The sequence below is a fragment of the Artemia sp. Qi Xiang Cuo genome, chromosome 14, assembly GCF_049724085.1.
Source record: "Artemia sp. Qi Xiang Cuo chromosome 14, ASM4972408v1, whole genome shotgun sequence".
In the NCBI taxonomy this organism is placed as follows: domain Eukaryota; kingdom Metazoa; phylum Arthropoda; class Branchiopoda; order Anostraca; family Artemiidae; genus Artemia; species Artemia sp. Qi Xiang Cuo.
The window spans coordinates 38,749,707-38,771,333 of NC_142807.1; the positions used below are offsets into that span (position 1 = coordinate 38,749,707).

Here is a 21,627-nt window from a genome sequence, read left to right on the forward strand (position 1 = left end):
ATACAGTTATATATTATGTTTTTGTTGTTTTTATTTGTTATTAGTTGCCTGGTAATACGAGCTAGACTCTCAGCCGGGCATACCCATATTGTAGTTGTATTTAGTTTGTAAATAAAAGAACCTGAACCTGGTACCTATAAATAGACAAATAAATTAAACAGAACAATATTCGTATGCAACATTGAGTCGTTCACAGATCAAACCGTCTCAGGGACACAAATCCAAGCGTTAAGAGAGGTATCAGAGCTTTTTTTCCATAAAGGAGAGGGGAAACATAGAGAAGTTAGTATTAGTAATTTTTCTAAGACCTTTTGGACCTACGCTTGGGAGAGTAGCTATAGAACCAGTTAAATTCAGTTTAATTTATGTTTCCTGCGTCAAAGACAGTAGGAATACCTTTCATGACAGAATCTCCTAAAAATAAAAATCGTTAGGAATGGCCATCGATAAAAATAAGGGTTTGGAGGACCAACTCTAATGCAACTCTCCTATCAGACACTAAGCAGGAGGGGGCGGGACTCAGCAATAACCTCTATACATTTCATTTCAGTCATGATTCATTGCTCAACCGGTTAAGACTGTATTGCTTGCTATCGCCCACTCTATGAATCACGTAATTAAATGAATGACGATGGATAATTGCTAAATTATCTGCATGCTGTGATATAATGAAAACTTTGTACAATCTGAAAATACAAGCCTTTCCCTAAATAAAACTCAACAACGGGAATCATTAGCTATTGTTCCTCCAAAGTGATTTAAGGCTCAAATTATTCGTGATGTGAGATTAAAGCAATAGTACAGTGGGGAAAAAGGACTGATTTAGGACTGGTGGCTGCTTCTTTTGGCAGTAAGTCAATTTTAGCTATTACTAAGTTAAGATAGGAAAGAAAAAAAAAATAAAAGGAGTCGTCCAGATATTGATTCTAGCGAGGATATTGCTACAAGTACCCAATCTACGTCAGGAAATCCGAATATTCGGAAGCCGGTGACAACTCGGGTTTCGTTAATAACCCTATCAGAGGACTTTGCGAAGATGATGAACATTATGCGTGAAACTCATAGCTCAGTCCAATCAATTGAACAGCGATTCATTGTAGTAGAAAATAAAATAAAAGCAATTGAATCAGAGCAATTAGCCCTAAGGTCTGAATTCTCCGGGATTAAGTCTTGTACAAATGCTGTAGAAAATGACATTCCTTTGTTGAAAAATGATAATTTTAACCTGCAGTCAGAAGTTAAATATTTTAAAGAAAAGACCCTATGTACGTCTGATAGGCGTATGGCTGCAGAATATCAGCCTAACGAAAACAATGTGGTTGTATGGAATGCAGTCTGTGAGGATGAAGATCAAGCCAAACGTATGTTTACCGAGATATGTACGGATGGACTAAATTTACCAGTAATACCCCCATTTTTCAGTTGTTGCAATAAAAAAGGATAAGAAATATTTTAAGGTTAATATAAAAAACCGTGGAAACAAGATTGAAATCCTTAAAAATGGAAAGAAGCTTAAAGGAAGAAATATAGCAAACCAGGGAAACATTTATGTGAGTGATGATGCCCCATTTTCTGTGAGAGAGGCAAGAAAAAAACTATATGAAAAAAAATTGTGTCTTAAAACGATGGGTATCATTTCATGGGTATCAAACACAGTTCCACCATATCTTCAGTTGGAACGTCCGGGTGGTACGAAAGTGAAGTTTACGTGTGATGAATGGATTGAGGAACTACCACATAAGCCTCCTCCCTCCACAGCTTCCAGAGGTGCTAAAAAATGAGTGTTTTATTGAATGTGTCTAGTTTACTTATTGGTTAATTATCTTTTCTTTTTCGCTTGGTTTAATCAAATAGATATGGAAAAGTTGATAGTGATGAATTTGAAATGTTTGGGTTAATGATAATTTTTATTTTTGAGTAAACAATTTAAAATGTTTGTTAATGTGAAATTATTTTGAGTGGGTGGTAGCGGGCTGATGTCTTTTTTTGAATGGTTTTGCTTTGTGCCATGAAGCTTGCAATAATGTGGCATTTTAAATTGTATGTCCGCTTTGCCAGAATATATTTTGTTATTTTTTTTTGTATTTATCTAGGTCTAGATATATGTTTAGTAGATAATGATTTTTTTTTGCCACCGCCGCCCTCTACCTTCTCCTACATTAACTTTTATTGATGATGGTTAGAGATATCGTTTTTTCTCCTGGGAACAACTATGTCCTGTAATTTGAATGTCTAAGGGTTGATTTTTCTAGCCAGTTTAATGAAAAGATAAATAGAAATTTAGATATTAATACCACTGAGATTTTCACAAATGAACCATCAAGGTATATTTTTAAAGAAGTGGCATTACCCTTGTATTGTGATGGGGGCCATTTTGGCCTTAACATTTTTCAATTGAATTCTCAGGGATTGAATTCTGCGCATAATTTTTATCGGAATTAATAAATACTAATGTCTTTCAGGTGATCGCTTTAACTGAAACGTGGTTAAATGATAATAACTCGCAATTACTACATATTCCTGGTTATAATTTATATGTAAGGAATCGCGAGTGTTACCAACATGGAGGCCTAGCAGCTTACATTCAGGCTGATTATAAGGTTTCAGTAATAGAAGATCTAACAAGATATAGAGATAAAGTTTGTGAGTGTTTTGTTCTACATATAACTAGAGAGAATTAGAATTTGTGTAATGTTTTAGTATATATACCTCCACAGAACTTGCTCCAAGACTTTATAGACATATTTAAAGAACAATTAATGAAACTTCTAATTAACTCTATACCATGTTTTATTATGGGGGACTGTAATGTTTAATTTCCAGATCAGTCATCTGCTAGTAATGGATTTATTAATAAAAGATTATATAATGGGTTAAATTTTTGTAAACATATTCCATCAGGAATCAAGGGACCTTTAGCTAAGCTTCTGGAAATCATCATTATTAATATGTCCTTAAGTCATCTCAGAGTCCTTATCAACGATGTATCTGTCCACTTTGAAGTTTTAGCTAGCTTTAAAACTGTCATGAAGGTGGTTAATGGCAAAACATCAAGGATTCCAGTGATCAGTAAAAGTGCGATGGTAAAACTTCAAAATGATATAGAAAAGGTGGATTGGTACGATATTCTAGGCGATGTTCAGGACGCTAATTCAAAGTTTGTTTTATTTTATGAAAAGAGTTTGCAGAGTTTGATAAGTCAAGTAGTGATATTGAAACCGTTTAATATTAAGCACTCAAGTAAAAAACCTTGGATTAGTCTTGTGATTTCGAAGCAAATAAATGTAAGATATAAATTGTTTAGAGCTCAAATAATTAACCCGACACAAAAAAAAAAGTAATTATATAAAATTTATTGAAATAGGTTGACTACAATTTTAAGAAATGAAAAAACGAAATATTTTGAGAAAAAGTTTAAGGAGGTCGAAGGATGCCCTAAGAAAACCTGGGGACTAATAAAAGAAGTGATTGGATTAAAATAAATAGTGTACCTGATGAATTAGTTAGTTTAATGGGAAAGAATTTGAATTCTGAAAAGGACATATGCAATGAATTTCAGAGTTATTTTTCGAATATTGGTCTGATTTTAGCTATGTCAGTTGTACCTGATAGTGGTGATCCAACGTCCGAGTTCTTACTGAGGGACCCCATTGATGTGTCTCTTCACCTTAGACTTCTAACAGTTGATGAAATTAAAAAAAATATTTATGGGTTTCGTAGTAATTCATCTGGTAGCGACCATATCACTCTAAATATTATCCAGGCCTCAGGTATGACTATCAATATTTATTGCTGAAACTTGTATAGTTCACTAAGGAGTAGCATTCATGAAGACGGGTTAAATTTTATTGCTTTCGCACCATTTTATTACAGTCCAATAATTATAAGCCTTATGACTGAAATAACCCATAAACGTCAATTTTGCTACCTAGCCTCAGAAATAAGCAGAGCTGATTGAACTGGGATTTATATAGTTTTAAATACAAGCTTAAAAGGGCTGTACATGGCTTAAGTTATGATATTTTAATATCTTGGATAAGAGCTATGAATAATATCGTAACAGCTATTATGATGTTGGTTCTACCTGACAATACACATAATTCTGTTTCGACGATAGGAATTCGCTTATAGTAATAATTATATATTTTTTTTTTTTTTTTTGAGTCTATTTAATATAATTAATTAATTTAGTTTATTTATTCTAATTTTTTCTATAGTTTCCATTTTATCTATATTTTCTTTTCTTCTCCTTCATAAGTGAGTCAGTGATCATTTTAAATTTTCTTTTGTTTTTTATCTCTGAGTATGTAATTTATATGTCTTCCCTCTTTGTACAGGCCAATGAGCCTTTGAGGGATTAATAACATGTAATATTGTATGTGTATTTAATGAAGAATAAAACTTATCTTATCTTATCTTAAAAAACACTTAAATGTATTTTTCCTGTTATAGCTGAAGTTTTATGTGGGTTAATTAATGAGTGTTTTCGTCAAGGAAAATTCCCAGACTGTTTTAAAGTTGCCCGTATAACCGCAATTCGTAAGGGTGGTATTCAAAATGACCCAGGAAAATATAGACCGATATCTGTTTTACCCATTATTTCCCGTGTTTTAGAGAAGTGTTTTATATTAGAATGATGAGTTTTTTGGAGGATCATAAGTTACTGATAGAGACACAATTTGGGTTCCGTAGAAAAAGGACAACGGAACAGGCGATGATTTATTTGACAACTATTATTAATGATGTATTAGATAAAGGTTTCAAAATAGGTGCTTTATTTTTTGATCTGATGAAAGCTTTCGACACTGTGGATCATGAACTTCTACTTAAGAAGTGTGAGGTGTATGGTTTGAGGGGTAAATCATTAAACTTTTTAAGAAGTTTTTTAAGTAATCGTTATCAGTATGTCCAACTAAATGATTCTTCTTCCGAAAAAAGCGTATTGAAATAGGTGTTCCGCAAGGATCAGTTCTTGGTCCTATATTATTCATGATATTTATTAATGATTTAACAAATTGTCTGAATAATTTTTGCTGTAGAATAAATGAACTAACGGTAAATCCGACTAATGAAACAGTTTTACTTTTTGCTGATGACACAACAGCCATTAGCACAGCTAAGACAGCGGAGCTGCTGCAGATTTCCATGAAGGAATCAGTTAACAGAATTAAAGCATGGCTGAGGGTAAATAAATTAAGGATTAACATGGCTAAGTCTAACTTTATTATTTTCTCGCGATCATCAAACTTTTACCCATGGATCAAGGAATTAGATATGCCCAATGGCGTTATAAAAAGGACTGCGTCTTTTAAATACCTTGGGATTGTAATAGATGAAACTCTATCTTTTAAGGAACATGTATCAACTAGCAAAATTCTGGCAAGAAATCTTGGTATAATGAAGAAACTCCAACATCGTTTTCCCAAGTCTGTCCTTCGCCATCTTTATTTTTCTTTAACACACCCGTATATACTATATTGTTCAAGCATTTGGCTCTCTACTTTTTCTTCTACCCTAAAACCAATAAGAGTTCTACAAAATCATGCAGTAAGAATTTTAGCCGGTATATCTCCACGTATGTCTGTTCGAGAAATTTACCCAAATTTAAAAATTTTGCCACCTGCAGGCCTTCGTGAATTCTATGTATTGTGGTTTATTTTTGGACTGCAGCAGGATGTTCAGCCTCGTTGTTTTGATGATTTATTGTTCATTAGGTGTACTGTTCATTCTCAAGATACAAGGGGTAGCGCGGACTTCTGTGTACCTAGAGATATATCTTCCCGTTCATATTTTTCCTTTCTTTACAGAGGTAGGCAGGATTAGAATAGCTTGAATAATGATATTAACACTATTAGTAGCACACGTGTCTTTAGATAAATTACAAAGGATTTTCTCTTTGCTGAACATTAATTTATTATATGAATGTTCACTAATTAAGGTATGTGTTGACTGCGGGGGGCGTGATGACTAAAGGTTCCCAATGGATGCAAAATATCTTAAATTATTTTGTATTTATTGCTAATCGTGATGTTATTAGTGGTGTTGGTTGCCAAGCGTTCTGTGTTTTAAGGATTGTGTTTTCTGTACCTCCCCCATGGACAAGCTTTACTTTTCAGGGGAGGCAACAATATTTTTTTGTTGATGTTTTTTTTCTATAAATCATTCTTCCTCTTCTTCTTCTATAGAAATGTCAACATTTTTAAGGTTTTACCCATATTTTCCCTATAATTCACCGATCTTGGGGGTATTTACCAGCTTGACCCCCCTCTCAAACCCTAAAAATTCAGTCATAGATGAATGCACGTGTCTTAACAACCTGGAGTGAATGTTTTTATTTTAGCTTTTCATAAGTGAGAAGTGTTTTAGGTAGGAGTGAGAGCGATTGCTTGTTTATCCCGAACTCGCCTTAACAGAGTTCCCCAATAAGGATAAGAACACAAAGCGGAACAAGTCACTAAATATTCTAATAGCCATTTTTAGACTTGAGACTTTTAGACTTGTGCAAATTTATACGCTTTTCAATTCAGACAATTGTGGCACATAATCAAAGCTAGCACTGCTTTTTCTGTGCCACCCTTCTTCATTGTTTGTTAGTTTAATCGATTTCGTGTATGAACAACGGAATTATAAAATGACTACATCTATGTTTTGGCAAATTATTCATAGCCCATCACAAATGCGCAAGAATAATTGGTCTGGCTTTTTGCTGTTAATGGTCAGTTGAATTGGAATTTATTGTTTAAGATGATTTTGCTTATCTATTCAAAAAATTGATGAGGAAATATAACAATTCAGAAAGCATGATCTACTTTTTTCCTGTAAATCATCGATATCAAAGGCGTAGAGCAAAGATTATACGTAATATAAAAAAAAATATATACACGCCACTAGTATGCAAAGTAAATGTCAGCTATAGAGTAAAAAAAAGTAAAGATCACGGCGTTGGACTTTACAGTCCCTACTGGCAGTGATGATCTCTGTTTCATGGCCCTTGAGCCAGGACGTACAATGGGAGGTTGGGGCCAGCCATCCTGTGCTTTCGCGCACCCTTCCTCTTTACCAACAGGTACCCATTATCATAGAATAAACTAAAATATATTAAAAAAATATATTTGATCCGCCTCTAGCATCACACACTAGTAACATACTGGTATAATAGTGGTTCAATAGCAAAGTTAAACGAAGGAAGTAAAGTGAAAACATCTTTATTCCTAATTTAAACAAATTGACTATTAGAAATACTTCCACACAAATTCTGCAGTTAATGAGTGTGTTTGATGTCAGAGTTGTCCGATAGCAGTTCTAACAACTTGACATTGAATTTGAGCATACTTAGACACAAAGAAACAAGACCCCTTTCAGGGAAATGAATTTAGTTTTTTTTTTATCCTCGATGCTTTTATATTAAGCCTTATCATTTTATGATCATAATTTCAAAACCTCAAATTTGCAAGTTTATAAAATCAAATTTGTTCTAGTTATCGAAATAATTTTTCGTCGCGAGATTAACATAGTAGCACAAAGGGTCACCACTCGATCGTTAGTACTTTTATTCTTTTTTTTCTTTCTATAAATTGAGACTTGGGCGCTTTCACATCCTATCTCTCTCTAGAAATAATCTTTGGCAAAAACAAACCTTTTTTTTTCATGTATGCTTGTAATGTTAGAGACATATTTTTTCAGGTAGCAGGCAACTCAAAGAAGAGCTTTTTCCCAGAAAAATTTAACAGAAATTTGGGTCAATATTTCCTTTTAAAAAAGCAAAAAAGAGGAAAAAAAACAAGCCTAGATGGAGCAAAATTTTAGGTGCAAAAAATATCAGGTTCACTTTCAGGTTTTCTGTTTTTTTCTGGTGCAAAACGGGAAAAAGCGAGCTTCTCTCAAAAGCAATAATATTCAATAAACGTTGGGGACTAAGCAAGCCCCAAGTTGGGTAGAATCAAAATGCTCAAATCAAAGAGGCAAAGCAGCATTAACAAGGTAACAGCTCCTCGAGCATATGTCCGAGCGAAACCATAGGAGTTTAAGTTTAATACAATTTTTCGTTTTCGGCTGCTGTCACCTTGTATATACTTTATTTCTTACTTTTGAAATTCTTCCTTGATGAGGTTGTAATGTAAACGTACGTAAAAGAACGGAGGGACAATCTATTTTTTTCCTTTCTTTTTTATTCACTCAGGAATTATGTCACTGTCACTATACCGACAATAGCGAGCAACATTTGATAAAACTACAGAGCAAAAACCTGACTTCACCTTTTGCTTGAGTTGTCACTTCAGGGGCGTCATTATCATTCCAGAAATTTTGTTGAACTCTTATACTATTTGAAACTTTTGGAACGCAATTATTTTGACAAATAAGATAAGCCATATTTTATTCATATGTAAACAAGAGATGATTCAGTACATAGGTTAGACTTTCTTAATACTTTTGGGCTGTAAAAAACGATTAAATGTAAAAACAAAAAGAAAACTGAGACTGGACAAGAAGCTTATTAGTAACAGGGGAGATACTACAACGAACTAAACAACTCGGGCAGTTTCATCTCATTTTTGTCAAGTTAATTACTTCTTTCAGGGGTTTTCTCTTCCGTCAGAGAACAACACAAAAAGGCCCCTTAAAAGCAACTATGCACATGCAGAAAGACCTCAAGCATTGGCTGTTTGAAAACAAATAAGAAAATATTCTACTTTCTATTCTTCTATATTTCTATTATTCGATATTTCTAAATCACAATTATTCGATTATTTCCGTACAAGTATTTTTTATTATTATTAAAATATTCGTACTAAGTCTTCTTCCTTACCGTCCAAACAAAATATGGAACGATTAATTCTTTCAGAGGAGCTACTATACGTCAAAAGTAAAAGAGATTTTTGATATAGTTTCAATTACAAACTTTTCATTTAACTTGTTTAACTTAAAACAGTGACATATATTTCTTGTTTCATCTTCAAACAAACAAAGAGATAAAAATCCAAGACAAACTCGACAGGACAAAAAACCGACCACTCTCACTCCTACCTAACAGCATGCCTCAGTTTTGAGAGGCAGCGATAAACGAGTTCATTCCATGTTTGCGGGACAGGTGTCACAGGAGCCGGTTGTTTCCCCTAAATGATGCAAAAAATTGAACCATGAAGGTATTATAAAGCTATGCATACTATTTGATTTTCAGTACATATTTAACTCTAATTTTTTTTCGCATTATTGCCAATGTTAATTAGAAAATAATTAACGAAAACCGGATATTTGTAGGAGAGAGTAAGGTTTTAACAGGTTGAGGTGGGAGAGGAGCGTGCAATTCAGCCTTGGCCTTAAGCGGCTTGGTGCTGCAGTTTGTTCTTAGGAGTAGTTGTAACATTGCCTATTAACTGAACTTATTTAACTAAGGTTGTCTAAAATGATTACTATACAATTCCTAAAATAACTGACCAAGATACTCTTTGAAACAAAATGAGCCAGTCAGCTGATCCTACACTTTATAAATGGTACTTAACAGACAATAAGGGGTTCCGTTGCTTATTGAAATCAATTGGTAGCATAGTGATTTAGTTTCATTTAGTACAGTCATCACAATCACCGTTATGTTAAAAAGCGTGATTCATAACTAACTTATTAGGATCCAATAGCACACACAGGTGATATAATAGAAGATGATTGTTATTATTCAGAAAAAGGATACATAATAAAAATTGATACACCAGAATTAATAATTTAACTAGAGTTATTCAAGAGAACCTGTTTACAACTACTTAACCTATCCACGGAACCCAATGGGCTAGGGTTTGCTTAGCCCTTGCATACAATTTGTTCACCATTTACAGTAAAAGGCTTTAACACATAGTACCTCAAGTATATTTGTGGCCAATTTTTTAAACTCCTTTTAATAGAAAAAAAATGATAAATAATCAAAAGTAATTAGTTAAAGTTAGCTTAAACTACCATCAGACGATAAACGGACACTCTCCAAACACTTTTTGCATTATAGTGAGTTAATCTACTGATAAGCAATTTTCATTTACATGAAATATTTACTTAATTCCTGAATTGTTTCATGAATATTCAGTTAAAAGAGGATACCACCCAACGACATTAAATTATTTGTAATGATGACTAACACTATTTTTGCTGAAGAAAATTCCCAAGTAGTGTTAATGTTCAATCTTCTGATATTTAAATGCAACTATAATTGTTCCTTACCATATATCGGTCGCAGTAATTTAAAAACGTTAGTTTTTTGGCAAAACATGGGTGTTTTTACTTTTAAAAATTACTTCATCATATAGGGAAGATTTTGTACTGTAAAATTTCACACCAAATTAAAAAAAAGCCAAAAAAAAACAACAAACAAACAAGCAAAGAATAGAAAATTTTTATGCTCGCCTTATTTTTGAGCAAAAAGTAAAAAAAGTACATTTAAAATAAAAAACAATTAAGCATAAAACATTCCGAAAAAAAATTCGAAAACCATTAAAAGAAGGTTGGCAGTGCCAGGATAAATCCGATTCTGTTTTTGATTTCAACATAAAAGTTTCATTAGGAAAACTCTTCTAAACAACAGATTTTTTTTTGGAAAGTAACAAAATCGAATTTTACGCAAAAGAAACGAATTGATGGCAATAAGAAATTCAGTCGCTCGCCAGCATTCATTCGGTGCGGAGCTTTGTGTGCGTAAGAGGTGATTGCTGTATCATTTCAAGGCGCTGGCTGGCTATTGTTTATTTCGGCTTTGTTTGAAAGAGGGCCTCTCTGTTTTTTTTATTCTCTGAGGAAAGAGGCCTTTGCTAGTAAGTTTTCGTTCGATGCATTTTTAGAGGAGATTTAACACATATGCAGGAATTTATTGTTAGTAAAAGGAATTTAAATATGACGTCTCTTACAAAGGATTATTTCGATCAGAGGCATCAAGAGCTTATGCGGTTGGTGGCTAGTCTGGGACAAGGAATTGATGCTCTCCGCCAGGAAAATTCCCAATTACGGCAGGAAAATTGCGTTTTGAGATCAGAGTTAATCAATATAAAAAAGTCGTGCCTGTAATTGGAGCTTGCATCTAAAAGACAGAATCTTCTACTTCACGGTATTCCCGTTGTGTCTGGGCAAAGTGCAGAAACTGCTGTTCGCGAGCTTTTGACTGATATCGGGTTAGCAAATGCTGACACTATTCCATTTGTGAAGTGTTATCGTTTGAACAGTAATAGACAGAAAAGGGGCTTCAATTAGGTCTTCTGCTAGGAATAAGATTGAGCCTATTATAGTCACGCTGACAAGCATTATTGACAAGGATGATATTATGCAGAACTGTGGAAAGCTCAAAGGATCTCGTAAGAGTATCAGTTGCGATTTACCTCGAGACCTAGCACTTCACCGTAAAGAATTTTTAGTTTACAGATACAGTCTACGCACTTCTGCTATTCCATCAATGAAGGTGGTTAAAACCAGAACTATGTCAAAAGGGACTAACATTTGTCTTGAAGCTAAGACAAATTTGAAAGTTAAAAACTGGGAGCGTGTAAACGATACTTGTTTTGATCCGTTTATGATCTCTGTTAGTGCGTCTAACGGGGTCATCCCTTCACGTGTGAATGAGGAATGATTTTGGTCGTTTATTTCATTGTGTTATTTCATCAGGTTCCTTGTTTCCTTTTTTTTTTTTTTGTATAATTATATTTTAATTGTCATATTTATTATAATATGATTGTGGTCCAGCGTGTGTGTGGATCTCCCGGATGATTTAATCGATGATCCCTTTTCCTCCTTTTTTGTTCTTCTTTTATTTCTTTTTTTGTCTCTCCATTGCTCCTTACTTCGGATTCAGTTGTTTTGGCTTTACTTTTATTTTTCAGTTTCATGTGTGCACAAAAATGAGTTCAGCGTTACTTCTGAATAGAAGCCATAGCTCTGCTGTGATATAGTTAACCTTTGATCTGGTGAGTTTGGTCACGGAGTGCATATACCATCCACAGTAAGTAAAATGACTAATTCTTTGGATGACCAGGGTGATGTCAATTCTTTGGGGAAACGTTTTGCTTAGTTACGAAATAATCCTTTAGACATAGAAAGTATAATTAATAATTCAGATGGAAGTAGAAATAGGAATAATAATGATCCTAAATCGGTTATTGAAAGTAATTATGTTTTGCTATTAAATGATTCTGACTCTTCTAAACATGATGGTATTTTCTCTGCGCTTCACCTAAACATTCAGGGACTTTGCTCCTCTTTTGATGCGCTGAAACAGATCGTCAGGGGTAGAACTCCGGATGTTATTGGATTATGTGAAACTTTCCTGGATTCAAAAAAGGATATGCTTTTAGATATCCAAAGATTTAGGATGAAGAGGATGAACCGGAAACAGATGGCGAAAGGTGGCTTCGCCCTGTATATTGCCGATTATCTTGTATATAATATCCGAAGTGATTTGAGTAGAAATGAGGAAGGAGTCTTTGAATCCCTTTTTATTGAGATTAAGTCAGGTTGTAAGGATTTAGTTGTCGGTTTGGTTTACAGATCCCCTAGTGGATCTATTCCTTCGTTTATGAAAATTCTGGAAGAGGTTTTGGACTTAGTCCAAAAGCATCCTTACGAACTAATCCTTATGGGGGATTTCAAAATTAATCTGCTGGATCAAAATTCTGCTTCGGCTGCAGATTTTTTGTCAATGATGCTTTCTGCGGGAATTCTACCTTCAGTTTGTATACCAACCCGAGTTACTGAGATGCATGCATCACTTATTGGTAATATTTTTTCGTCACTAGATGTCTAAGATAATTCGGTGATGGTTAGTGATATTTCTGATCATTTCCCTGCAATTTCACGATATAGGACTGCTGATTGATCGCAGCGTAAAGCTTCGGCATCTAATCTACCATTTTTCCGTTTTGGTGTCAGTGATATCAGTCTACTTAAATCTCGTTTGACTGATCAGCCATGGGATAGTTTGGATTCTGAATCGGATTTTAACCGCTCTTTTGATTTCTTTTATGACTCAGTAAAAGAAGGTATCCTAGAAGTTTGCCACCAGAATCCAGCACCTCATACTTCGAAAAGGATAGTACTGCTGAATCCGTGGATGACTACAGGTCTCCATAAAAGCTGGACAAGGAAAAATTATCTGTGGAAGCTATACAAGGCTTCGTCATCTGCTTCTCATCATCAGCGGTTCAAGGCCTATGGGAGTATAATTAATTCTCTGTGTCGGAAGGCCAAGTCTCAGTATTATTACAGGAAATTTTCTGAGTGTGGAAAGGATGTTGGGAAGACATGGAAAATTATTCATCCTTTACTTAGACCTACTCCCCCTCCACCTTCAGTTCAAACACCGCGGATAGTCGAGGTTCAAATTTTCCAAGGAGAATAAAATGTTGAGATAGAGCTTACGTCTTATATTGATCATATAAGAATTAAGACTGCTTCCTCTGTGAGCTCTACAACTCCTCGTTGCGATTTCAGAGCCTATCTTGTACCCCCATTTTTAAAGTCAATGGTCTTGAACCCAGTTTCTGAGTTTGAGGTAACTCGGATCGTAAATGCCCTTAAAGGTTCATCGTCTTCAGGGTCAGACAGAATTCCTACAAGGGTTATCCGTGCCGTTTTGCCTGCTATTCTGTCACCATTGACTAAGCTTGTCAATCTGTCTTTCGAGAAAGGAATTTTCCCTGAATCACTCAAGCGAGCTAAGGTTATAGTGCTGTCTGTATAAAGGTGGGTCCCGGAGTGATCCTGCTAATTATAGGCCAATTTCTCTTCTATCTCTTTTCAGCAAATTCTTTGAGAAAGCTATGCTATCTAGGCTTTTTAGTTTTCCGTATGTAATAAAATTTTTCCATGATTTCCAGTTCAGACTGCGAGCGAATCACTTTACAGAGCAAGCTTGCGCACCTCTATTGAATTTCATTCATTCGGCAATAGATTTTGGTCTTATCCCGGCAGCTTTATTTTTGGATGTTCGTAAAGCTTTTGATTCTTTGACTCATCAGATTCTTCTTTGGAAACTATCGCATATTGGTATAAGATCAAATGCTTTCTCTTGGTTTGAATCATATCTTTCTGGTAGACTTATTTCAATTGATCCGCTTTTCCGGAGCCCTTCTGAAGTAGAATATGGCGTCCCACAGGGATCTGTTCTTGGCCCCGTTTTATTTCTGATTTACGTCAATGATCTGATTTCAGTAGTCAAGAAAACTAGTTCTCTAGTATGCTGCAATCTGTGTCATCCGGATGTTCTTTCATGTCCAAATGCTGCTTCTAATGAACATTGCCTCGTTGTTTTCGCTGATGACAGCACTCTTTGGACTCTAGGGAAGACGGAATTTGATATCAGGTCTAACCTGGTGGCAATATTCGAGAGAGTAGTTTCATGGTTTGAATGCGAATTACTTGGCCTTGAATGTTACCAAGTCACATTTTCTTATTTTTTCTCGAATTGGTGTAGCTTTCCCTCAACTGACACAGCTTCATGTGTCACAAGGCTCCTTGTTTAGACCAAAGAATCGGTTGGTCCGGTTTCTTGGTATCCTGTTTGATGAGAACCTTTCGTTTAGACACCATATAGCCATGATTAGGGTTAAGGTCTCACGGAGTTTGGGTGTCATTCGAAAACTCAAACACACGTTTCCTGGATCTATTCTGAAGCTTTTTTTTCTGCCTTGTCCAGTCATATTTCTCTTATTGCCCCATAGTATGGATGTCTACTTTTCCTTGTACACTGCGGTCGCTTTCTGTCATGTATAACAAAACACGGCGTCTGGTTATTGACACCAAACGTTATTCACCAAGACCGCTTTTAAATCTTCAGTCTATCTACATTCTTTCTTGTGCTTCTTTTGTTTTTCATCAGCTTCATGGTAATCTTCCAAAATCTCTTCAAAAAACTCCTCAGTTTATTTCTGACTCAGCTCCATATAACGTTCGTTCGTCACATAATATCTGCATTCCTCCTACTCCCACTGTGCGGTCAGATTTCAATCCCCTCATCGCTTGTCATCAGGTTTGGAACTCCCTGCCTTCTTCAGTACAGAAATGCCACTCGTTTGACACTTTCAAGAGGATTCTTAAGGACCGTTTAGTTAAGAATAAAACAGAATAGTTTTTTTTTTTTTTTTTTTTATGTGACGTTGATGTCCCCTGTGTTTTTAGTTTAGTTATATGGTGGTTTTCTCTGCGCTATGACTCCCAGGCCTCAGGTATGGTCTCTTTTAAATTTTATATGTTGTTTAGCAATTGATTTATTTTTTATGGTTGTTTGGATATATTGTATTTTTTTTTTCTCATTCCCCCTTGTATACCTTGCCATAGAGCCTTTCAAGGGCGATTAGGAGTGTTGTGCTTGGATTGTGTATGTATTGTGGAATAAAAACTCTGAACTCTGAACTCTGAATACTGCTTCGTATTCAGTCTAAAAAGTATTAATAAAAATAAATATTTTAATCATCGAGCAAAGAAAAGAATATTATTTTATTCATTTGTATCATTAAATTATAATCGATTTTAAGATAAATTAATCAATATTAAATTATCAGTTATCAGTAAACCAAAATCAACCTATCAAATCCACATCATTAAGAGACCTTGAAATAAAATTGGAAAACAGCAACTTCCGAAACTTTCTACAACCCAACTCCCTCTCGATTCTAAAAAACACAAAAACATTTACGATGAGCCCGAAACGGGTATCAACCTTCGGTAGACTCATTTCTTTTAAGATATAATTGAAAGTCCAGGACACTCAAACAAAACGATCGAGGAATCACTCAGGAATCATCGAGACTTTCGTGTCAGAAGTAGAAGTAGCCCCTTCTCGGACTAAAAGGCTGAAACATTGGGTGGTAACTTAAAATCAGTCATGAGATCAATCAAACTGTCTCCAAAGATCCTTTTCTTCGTTTAGAATAAGAATTCAGCTGCAAGAGCTTGTTCCATCCTTTTGCAGCATGAAGCAATCATTACTAGCACTCTTCTGAAAATCTCAAAGGGTATACAAAGAGACTGACTTGGTTTGCTTAAAGAACATCTTGGAGAATGATGTCTTGCATTTTTTGCCATCTCGACAAGCTTTGCCGCCTCCTTCCTTGGGCTTCCAGCTATTACACGAAACATCAAGGTTTCATACGATACAATCTTGTATAAAGCATTCCAACCATTTCTGAATCCCGCTCTTCGAAGAGGTTTCTCACATGGAAACTGATGCATGAACTTGTACTCCATTAACCTTAACAAGCCTATCTCATAGTAGTGTTAACTTAGTGCATTATTTACTAGAATTGTAGTTAATTAATTAATATTGGCAACGTGGCGGTAGCAGGACTAACTGTCGGAGGACTAGTCATGGTAGCTCCCCATGAACACGGTAAAATTGAAAGTTAAGTTTCAAAATACAGAAAAAGTAGAGGGCTAATTGTTCCTGTGAATATAAAACCAAATATGTCTTGAGAAACAAGGTGATTTGTGCCAAAATACGCAACAAAAAGTGTGGGCGAAGCACGTATTTTCTATTACCCCACACAACGGATTGTTTATTGACGAAAATCAAACTTTTTTTACGAGGGCTTTCATAAAATAGTCTCCATAAGAAGTAGAGGGGATAGTGGTACCATTTCTATGGCAGTGACAACATCACCTCCGCTGGCATTTAAATCTACTCTTAGCAATACCGTAATGCTTTTCGCTTATATGTACCAATCTTCCAAAATTTGTGCAACAATAAGAAATCCCACCAAAACTGAGGTGGTTGTTGTAGAACGAATTTTGGGACGAAATTCGTTACAACGACTTTAATTTATCACGGAATTCACTCCATTTACAAATAAAACTGTTAATTATGGAATTTTTGTGCATACGAAATAATGAAACATTTTTACCTACATCCCTTTCTTTTGCCAGCAGTCAGACGCAAGTTTCTGAAAAGTTTTCGCAACATATAGTTACTCGTTTACATGTCTAGCATTCATAGCCTTTCATATTACCCCTCGGAAACCCCGGCCTGGCTTAGATTCTAGCAAAAACAATTTCATAAGAAATTCTGAGACCACACTGGCTACGCACTTAAATACAAGAAAACATAGGATGTCCAACTTAAATAAAATTACAATACAAATACATGTAGTACAATTAATACATAATACATATAATAATATAATATATATATATATATATATATATATATATATATATATATATATATATATATATATATATATATATATATAATAATATAATACATATAATAAATATAAAATAATTCAGTTCCAATAGAAAACCCTGGAAAAAGAGATTAGCAAATCACAAACCTTTATATAAAATATTTCCTCAAATCAAAGTTTTATCTTAAATTCATGATAAGGGTTTCTTATTCAGTCGCCTTATTACTAATCATCTGAGAAGGTTACTCGTTGTTTTAAATTTCAGCTTTTTAGGATTGTCTTTTCATTCCGTTTCGTGGACTTTTATTATTATTTTTTTTTGAACTGAGGACGGCTGAGTAGAGGTCTCGGCTGAAACTATCAAATTTTCTTCTTTATTCACTGTCTGTTAATTGCCTCGTTTTTCTCGGTTTCTTACCCTTTCTCGTATTGCAAAAACAATACTAAGAACATTCTTATTTGGCATATATCAAATGGGTCTTACCTTAGTCATGTAAGTAATAAAGAGGGCTGTAGCAGCACCGGCAGCGAAAGTAGCAATATAAGGCATATACTTCAGGAATGACAAGTCGCGCTTTTTGATAAGGAACAAAAGTCGATTTACTTTCTGCTCCGAATAAGGAGGATAACGTCCGCTGAAAAATTAATTCTTATATCTTACACACTAGTGATAACAAAACAAGCAAAACAGATGTAGTAACCATCAATTTAATCAATAAGTAGTGACAATAAATAAATTTCTGCGAACCTGGAGGCAAAGGTAGATTCGGTTCCAAGAATTTATTGTTTTTTTCTTTAATTTAAAAAAGTGAGAGACACAGAGAAGGAGGGAGATAGAGCGGAAAGGAGAGAGGGACAGAGAGAAAAAGAAAGAGACAGAGAAAAAAAGATAAAAGACAGAGCAGTGGAGAGGGGATGAAGCAAATCCCAAAGATAGACAAGCATTCATTATCCCTGTTATTAATTTTTAGTACTAATTCACCTTTTTTTCGTCAAAAATGTTAACTTAAGCTACTTCTCATTCTTATTTCCCATATAGTTTACGGTTGCCTTTAGACAAACATATTCTATTCCGAGAAATCAGCAGTAAATCGTACTTACCTTCCCAGATGTTCCCCAATCACATCAAATTTCCTGATTAAAGTTGATTTTTTATGAGTGAAAGTGTCGAAACTAAACTTTCCATGGTAAGCACCAATTCCACTGTTGCCAACACCGCCAAAAGGTAGCTCATCAACTACAGAAAAACATTCGGTTAGGAGAAAAAAGGATTCTATTCAAAAGATTGAAGGTACAAAGGCGCTTGGCCCGATACATTTTTAGGAGTTCTCTGAGAAGATCTAGACAACATATCTTTTTTTGACCTGAAAACGGCTGTACTCCAGGTGGTGCATCTTTCGACCAATAAATCCTGCTAAATGACTATGACTAATCCTACTAATATCTATGAACAAAAATGACTATTTTTAAAAATCATATTTTGAAATGTTTTTTTGCAGAGGTTCAAGCTAGTCCAATCCTATACACTTATATAAAATCTTGTGCAATGAACTGGTGAATTTAAGGGGGGAGGGGGATTTATTTGTTAGTGGTAATTCTGAGCTGTTATTGTGAATCATTAAATCAACCTCTCTTAAATACATAGTGCTAATAAATGACCTTACTTTAAAAGGTTTAGAGGTTTGTAAATAGGAATTATTTCAGTCTCTTTTGTTTTTTTTGTGCAATATTTAATACAATACGGCCTACAATTCATTATGCGAGTACAAAAAGTTGTATCTCAAAGTTGTCTTTTTCCTTACAGCCAACTTATTATCCAAATATAAAGTTATGAAATACAAAATAAAATGGTACATCTTGTCCCTCCTTTTAATTTTCAACTAGTAAAAAAAACAAAAACAAAAAAAAAAACTGTCATCATCAAAGGATGAATATATCTATACCTCCATCAGAGGTCGAATACAGCTAGCAAGGTAATATACATGTGTATTAAACTATTTTGTGATAAACAATTTCCTTTGTAGAACTTCTTGTAAAAACAAGATTAATAATTAAAACAGCCGGTATGAAATCTTTTTTACCATGCTTTATTATGTACTTAGAATAAAAATTAAAACTGGTTTCCATGATCAGATTTTACGTTCACCTAAGATAATATTAATGATTAGGTTTGATATAAGGTTCAGATTTTAAACTATAAGATTTGATCGTTTTATGAAACAAAACAAATCTTGGAAGTATATCGAGAATTACCATTTCACGCAATTTTCAAAACTAGTTTATTATCCTTTCCGAATAAAGAATCTTTGGGATTTGGCAGTGCTAAAACAACTCATTAACTTTGTAGCACCTTGCTAATGAACTGCTGAGTCTGCAGCAAGATCTGCAGTTACATCTATGACCTGCAGTTGCCGCTACCATGTTTTAAAATGTTGTATTTTGTTTAAACTTTATTACACATTAATTTATTTACATTAAAAATGTTTACATGCAAATTCTTTAAACGCACAATTGACTTTTCCTTTCATTTCTTAGTTTCAATAATTTCAAGGATTAAATGAGTGTTCAGTTCAAAAAAGTGTGGTGGGGGGGGGGGAGGCAAGTTGAAATTCCACCCTGGGTGAGAGAAGACCTTTATTCGCCGCTGCTGCGGTAGGGAATACGTTATAAAGCTCCTTAGCTCAAAATCCCATTTTTCAAACGAAAATTGTCCACCATCCTTTATCTATTTGGGTTTTATCAAATCTGTCATAAAAACAAATAAAGCGGTATAGTCACACTCAGGAGCTCCATTTACAACTTGGAAAGTCTTAAACACCCCTAGAAAACGAAAACACCCATTTTAGGAAGCTACCTTGAAAAAAATAAAGAAATTGGGACCAAATAGTTTGTTTGAAAGGTGATTCTTTTAAAGTTTATAACCCTTCATGTCTTATATTAAAACCGTTTTTTCTTGTCAATTAATATTTCATCAATGTTATAGAGGCAATGAAGGAAATAAATATAGAGTGAAATACCTGAAAAATGCATAATAGTATCATTTACACAAACTCCACCCGAAGAAGTCTCTTGCAAAAACAAATCAGTGACATCTCTAGACTTGCTAAAAACGTACAGAGCCAAAGGCTTTTCCCTAAAACAGAAAGCAATAAGTCAGTTTTTATATTAAGTTTTTGCTTCGCATACTTCTTCAATAGGAGTTACAAAGAATCCCAAGATTCCAATTTTTTTAAAGCTCCTGGAATACTGTTATAATATTTTTAATCATACTTTTAAGCTGTTATAATATTTTTAATCATACTTTTAAGCTGTTATAATACTTTTATCAAATTTCAGATTTCGATTAGCCAAAGATACTTCTAGATAATGATTTTTACTTTTAACATCAATAACAGCACTCCTATATACCCTAGTATCTTGTATCGATCCTGTCAGTCTTTGGTTTGCAATAACATAATCGATAAGGTTTGTCGTCTTATCATCCCGTGAATACCCTGTTAACTTATGGGCCATTTTACGACCAAATACAGTATTGGTTATAACCAAATTGCTATACCCACAAAACTGCAGCAGTCTATAACCTGTTTCTATTTTCTTTTCCTACACCAAAATTTAACTAGGCTACGATGCTATCTATTCCTATTCCTACCGACAAGGGGCATTAAAATCCTCTAATAAAAATACCCTATTTCTACCTGGAATCCTGTCTGTTTGTTCCTGTAGCTGCAAGTACAATTTATCTGAGCCACTACTATTTCCATCATGACAAGTCTCACAGAAGCTTATTATGCAAAAACGTTATTTAAAAATGAGACAAAGATAAAAACTGATTAGCCCTTTCCCCTCATACCCAAAATAAAATTTAAATTTTCCTTCTCCAATCCTCCCATCTTCTTTTCTCCAACAATGCCTGAAGGTTTCAACTCCATCCCTTAAGCTCATCTCAAAATATTGCAGTCACGCTATTTCGGCGATTTGAATACACATGGTATCTTTCGATTTACCCCCACCCCCAAGGGAAAATTATAAATCCACTTGGCCCTTTTACCCTTCAACACTAATTCAAAGTTTCGACTCGATCTCTTAAGCCGTTCTAAAGGTGTTCTAAATAATTTGAAAAATCAGGAGCACATAAAGTCTTTTGATCACACAGGTATGCGCGTCGTTCCCGGAGTACACTCTTGAGAAACTCTGGGAATCTTAGCACGGCAAATGAACAATGAAACCTCACTCAAAATAGAACTAATTAGGAATAAAAGTTTTTGGTCCACTTCCAACTCCCCTCCCTTGCTCCAAACAAAATGTACGATTTTCTTGGCACAGAGAATAATTTCCAAAAGTTCCAAGCTAATCAAGACACTCAGGATCAAACATACCCCTTTTTCTATTATAAACCTATGAGTAAACATTTGACAACTTGCACAATTTCCTCATTATTGAGCTTTTCGACTTTTTCGGAGATTAATTTAAAAAAAAAACTCTCGAA

General features: G+C 34.5%; 1 protein-coding gene across 3 annotated transcripts in view; it reads right to left on the reverse strand.

Moving 5' to 3' along the window:
* Positions 1 to 21,627, reverse strand: part of Aldh-III (Aldehyde dehydrogenase type III) — a 110,586-nt gene that overhangs the window by 5,264 nt on the left and 83,695 nt on the right. For 2 of the 3 annotated variants that reach the window (XM_089100610.1, XM_089100608.1), the window contains exons 8-11: positions 20,159 to 20,274; positions 18,243 to 18,378; positions 17,626 to 17,776; positions 9,025 to 9,113 (exon numbers count right to left, since the gene is read on the reverse strand). In XM_089100610.1, the coding sequence (XP_088956736.1) occupies positions 9,025 to 9,113; positions 17,626 to 17,776; positions 18,243 to 18,378; positions 20,159 to 20,274 (492 nt within the window). The remainder of the gene's footprint in view (positions 1 to 9,024; positions 9,114 to 17,625; positions 17,777 to 18,242; positions 18,379 to 20,158; positions 20,275 to 21,627) is intronic. The other variant, XM_089100611.1, reaches the window with a different exon arrangement.